At 32.8% G+C, this 5,585-nt stretch overlaps 1 protein-coding gene across 2 annotated transcripts; it reads right to left on the bottom strand.

Annotated features, from left to right (window-relative positions):
* Window positions 1-2,770: 2,770 nt before the first annotated feature.
* Window positions 2,771-5,327, bottom strand: LOC146940077 (putative ABC transporter C family member 15). 2 transcript variants are annotated; one of them, XM_085753693.1, is made up of 4 exons: window positions 4,183-5,252; window positions 3,865-3,967; window positions 3,678-3,722; window positions 2,771-3,387 (listed from the first exon to the last, which is right to left on the bottom strand). In XM_085753693.1, the coding sequence occupies exons 2-4, from the start codon at window positions 3,930-3,932 to the stop codon at window positions 2,958-2,960; spliced, it is 543 nt and encodes a 180-aa protein (XP_085609819.1). In that variant the 5' UTR covers window positions 3,933-3,967; window positions 4,183-5,252; the 3' UTR covers window positions 2,771-2,957. The 2 variants fall into 2 exon arrangements, with proteins under 2 accessions (XP_085609819.1, XP_085609818.1); XM_085753692.1 differs by having other exon boundaries at window positions 3,865-5,327.
* Between the last annotated feature and the right edge of the window lie 258 nt (window positions 5,328-5,585).

Genomic DNA, 5,585 nt, shown 5'->3' with positions numbered 1-5,585 from the left:
ATGACAACTTTGTTGACGACCTTGTTTTTCTCACTTATTATTGGTCAAAATTCAAAAACAATGGAGAGAGAAAAAGGAAGAGAGAGGATAACAACATCATGTGAGTATGAGAGAGAAAGTTGTCCAAAAGTTGTCAAAAAATGGTTGTCAAAATATCATTTCTCTTTCTAAAGCATGAATAAAAGCCAACATAACACTGAGATACTATATGACATACTCCCTCCGTCCTTATATGTAAATACCCTTTTATTAGAGGGAAAGGATGGTTACACGTAGGGACGGAGGGAGTATAAAACTAGTACTAATGTTTGAGCAAAAGTGATAAAGGACGGTGATAAGACGAGGAAAAGCCTATGCATGTACTCACAAGTAGTTGTGTACTTTAATTTAATTTAATTTAATTTTGATGGGAGAGATATCAAGGAATCATTCAATGACAGTATTTCACATGTAGCATGACTTTGTTTGCTATTTTTATACCCGCAAGCTACTTGTAGGACATTTGTATTGAATTCAAATATGTTTAAGTTACTTTACTTTCACAGCTGCAATGCAGACCCACAACTTTTAATTTGTTTGTTTTCCTTCTCTTGTATTGAATTCAAATATGTTTAAGTTACTATACTAAAACAATTAGTTTCAACAATGGCAGCTAAATTGCCACAATACCACCTCATTGACTTTGAGGAGAAACTGAAGTATGGTTTCCTCTGGGCCGCTTTATGCACATATTTAACATTCCCATAATATTTGTTCTCGTGAGTTTAACTCAGTTGGTAGGGACAATACATAATATATGCAAGGTTTGAGGTTCAAACCCCGACCACCACAAAATAATACTTTATAGTATTTCGTCTACTCCCCTACGTTGGCTTACTCAACAACTCCGAGAAATTCAGAATATTTTCATTCATTTGTTTCTTGTCCACCACCTTGTTCACCCTTGCACTCAAGAAATCCTTCCACTTCATCAGCCGCATCACCTTATACATCGACATACTTCTATGTGTTGTTACATTTGCCTTTGGCTTGTGCTTCTTCGCGAAATTCCCCAAAGTTATAAAAAAAAGAACGAATATGGTAAAATAAACACATTTGCCAAAGGGAGGAGTCCTCACTCATATGCCTCTCTATATTAATTCAGTCCAAATAGATAGTCTTTTTATAAAATTTTGAAGGCAATACTAACTATAATGCGTATATATTAAACAAATATATTGGAGTATCTTTGGTGTAAATTAACTGGAAAATTGAGTGAATTTTTGTTAAATCAGATTTCATGATGTGGCAAAATTTGCATGGCATTTGATTGATGATGTGATCAATTTATCAAGGAGAATTTGTAAATACAGTGAAGTTTTGTTGGGTATCAGTGATGTAAAACTCATTCAATATTTAATTTTTAAATAAATGATTATAAAAATATGGCATAGCCTTGAATAATTGAATGATTGTACATACTCAATAATCTCTTTCACCTTCAAGTTTTATAGACCCATTTAGAGTTTCTATCAAACATTTTCCTTATTCAACTTCAAGTGCTCCCAATAAAATAATGCAAGTCGAAAGTAAGATTAGCACGATGGTAACAACACTATCCGTACCCTACAATGGTATGTGCATTATAGCATCTTTACTATCTCTGTGCATTCACCAAAACATAGTCTATACATTATGCCATCATTTATACCCTTTCAACCCAAATTCATATATGTGATGTGACATGTGTTTTGAAAATGAATACACGAGAGATGGGCATACACAATGGCCACTTTGTGAGCTTGTGCCCCCACTAAATTTTCCATAGCATCATGGCTTCATATTTTTTTGAATCATGGCTTCATGCATATTACACTACTTATATACACTAATACAAATATCATTTACTTATTTATTTATTTATTATATTTACTAAAAAAAAAGTTTTATCAACCTCCTATACATATGTTATGGGACCTATTAAACAAAAACAATCTCTTCTTTTATGTTAGTTTCATTTTTCTTAATTATTAATATCCGATAATAATGTAATTATATATTATGAAAAAATGTAATTGGTTTCGAATCAAAATGGGTTATCAATCTTTCTATTAAAATTGTAAAACCAAACTTTGTTTTTTATTAGTCATTTTGATTTTTAAATGTTTCTTTAGTTAGTTAGTTTAATCTTTAAATATATTTTTCACTTATCAATTTGGTCTATACAATGAATAACAAAACAACCATTTGAAGATGTGGGCCTAATTTTGATAAATTTCAAATATTTTAGTGAAAACACATCACACATTTAGAGACCAAAATAACTACTCCAAATTGGCATCGACCTCTAAATTAATATTGTACATCGACGTCTAAATTGTTTAAAATGACTCTGCCACAAATTAGAATAGGGTTTTCAAATTATTTAAGATGACCCTGCTACAAATTTATATATACATTGCTCCCACTATTCAAAATTTCTGGCTCCGCCACTGGGCATACATTCATTTGCTTTGCACATGCAAATACATTTTTGAACGAATTTTGAACATCACAATCCCACACTAAATATATAAGACAAATAAACAGATAGCTTTTTTTAGTTTACTTAAAAAATATGCTTTTTCATTGAGTATGGAGTATGCTAATGAACTTCCTTCTCCTTTTTCCAATTCCATGCACAATTTGATATTACCGTTGATCACTTTGGTCCTTCATGAAAACAGTAAAACACATCATCAAATTACCCACACAAAAAAAAAGCATAAGAAAAAAGAAGGAGGAGCCATACTCAAAAGAACTTAAACAATTCTCAAATGTGTATTGTCATGGACTTTATTTCCTATGTATTGCTTTGTGTCGAATTCAATAGAATTTGAAACCAAGAAAACAAAGGCTAAATTTTATAATGCATAAAATGATTAAAACTTCATTTACTGAATATACAATGCTGTGTGAGATTGAACCTCCAAAAGAATTTAGAATGGTATATAACAATTTACAGTATAGAAACAATGGAAACAATCACTAATTATGAGATGGAAATAATATGAAAAGGTAAATTTTCCGACACGAATTGCATGACGCATATGGAGGTCTATGGCTGTAGTTAACTTCCACGAATGCAACTTCAAAATTTTTATGTTCTTCATGGTCTCTGATGTCATTTTCATTCTTGCATCTGTAGCATTCATAATTTTGGAGTGCAGGCCTTTTTGCATTTTGGCCAAAGGTGTGTTGCACACCATGACCAAAGTTGTGACAGCAAAGGCAGCAAGGGATGGTATCCAACCCAAATTTATGCATAAGTTGATCAAGGCTAAAATTGTTTCAAGTGGAATCAACCAAATTCCATGAATGTGATTGCAAAAATCTCCACCTCTATCGACATACAGAGTGACTCCAGACCTACAAATTCAAAAGCACACATACATAAAAATTGTGGAACAAATATTATATAACATGCCACTCATAAATGAAGAGATTGTATGGGTGCCTACAATTAAATGTAAAATAGTTAACTTCCAGAAATATAGCCCGTAAATGAAACTACATTCTTATCAACCAATAAAAATTTACATGGATGAAGAGATTAGAACAAGAATTCAAACTTTTCATTCTTAAGATTTTAAAAAACAAAGGGGCCATAATACTCTTTCCTTTTAATTAAAACAAATTAAGCTGACTATATATCATACCTGGGGTGGAAAGAAGCACTTAACCTCTGTTGTGACCATGCTAATCTGCATTAACCAGAAGCAAAAGAGATAAAGAAGAAAGGATATAAATTTCATTATATCATTTGTTGTCAGAAAGTATTCTCTGCGCAAAACATTTGTTAACCGAAGAAGAGGCAGAGTTTATTACTGTTAAAGGGAAACTCACAATGCACCGCCACCAACAAGGCCAATCATTTTAAATGCTTCCACACTTCGCCAGCAGACTCCTGCCATTTGTGCTAAGACCAAACAATGTGTTGAAAACGATACTGAAATCAATCAAGAACCATTGTTATGTTATTGGAGAACATACAATATGTAGCTTGAAGGCAAAGGAAAGCCTTACTTCATGTGACATATATACTTACACTGAGATAAGATAAGACCCTCTAATTACAACAGTTTTCTACCATGGCTATCACATATATATTACTTTATATCATAATCAGAAGACACATAATTAAGAAGAGGAAATATATATTACTTTATTAGATCTTCTTCTTTTTCTTCTTCATCAATCTAGTTGTAGTGATTGAATGAAAATACAAAACGATTGAATGGAGCACAAAGGTTGAAACATACGAGAGGAGGGGAAGGAAGAGTTAAGTATACTACAAAGAGGGTATGGTTGCAGTCAAGGTTCTAAAAAACGGTCGCGGTCGCGATTGCGGTCGCGTTAAGGTTGTCGCGATTTCGGCTGTAACGGACGCTGCGATACAAATAACGGTCTTCGCGGTGTGAATTAATCAAAACCTTTCACAAAACCTATTAAAACGATTTATATTATCATATAATATATAATAACTTAGATTAATACTTTTTCCCATAATTATAACATCAAAGTCCCAATTTTTTCTCTAAAATTTCATCTAATATTTGTTACCTAAATACTCAAATGAAATGGTTGTATTGAGAGTGTCAATATAAAATTACGTTAAACTTAATAAATAAGAGATGAATGCACACTTTTTTTTTATTTGAGTTTAATAAATAAATATATGAATAAACAAATAAACCATCTAAAAGTAATTATTAATTATTATTATTAATTTATTATTATTATATGAAGAGTGAAGCTGCACAAACGTGTCTATTTGGTAACCAAGTGATAAGTGATAACAATTAACAAACCTTATTCACTCAAAATAAAAATAAAAAAACAGAACAAACCAGAATCGGCAAGGAAATTGGAAATTGGAAAACTGAATGAAGCAAGAAACCAGAATCGGCAAGCAGGAAGGAATCACACAACACCAGAAGAATAACAACCCAAGAGAAGCATGTTTGTTTGTCACCACCACCACTGTATGTTAGTAATAGTTACTACCACCACAAGAGAAGAGAATAGAAGTAAGTAATTGATTTGTGTCTGAGAAAGGTTTAATTGAGAGTGAATGAATTGAGTTTCAGATTCCTTCTTCTTCTGTTCTTGTATTCTTGTGCTTTTTTTAATCTGAGATTCAATTCCTTTTCTCATATACAAATTTCTCTTTTTAAGTCTGTAACGGCGTTTTCGCGGCCGTAACGGCGTTTTCGCGGACATAACGGCGTTTCGCGGCTGTAACGGCTAACGGCCGTAACGGCGTTTTTCCTGTGATTTTCGTTCTCACCGTTAAAAGGTCCAAAAACGGTCACGGTGGCTGCCGATACCGTTTTGTAACGGTTTTTGCCGTAACGGACCGTTTTTTAAAACCTTGGTTGCAGTGTAGTAGTGTGTAGGTCCAACCCATTTATTTATGCATTAGTACTCTCATGTCTCAACGACCCTTGCCTTTCACACAATTCTACAGTTTGGGAATCATAAGGTATCCAACTAGACATTATTTGCATGCGTCAGGGTCTCAATAAACATCTCATAGACACATTGAGAGAAGAAAAAGAAATAGT

Source organism: Medicago sativa, chromosome 3 (assembly GCF_051527215.1).
Source record: "Medicago sativa cultivar Bolivia chromosome 3, Bolivia_mono, whole genome shotgun sequence".
Lineage (NCBI taxonomy): Eukaryota > Viridiplantae > Streptophyta > Magnoliopsida > Fabales > Fabaceae > Medicago > Medicago sativa.
The sequence above is the reverse complement of the archived record's forward strand: the minus strand, read 5'-3'. Positions and strand labels throughout refer to the sequence as shown.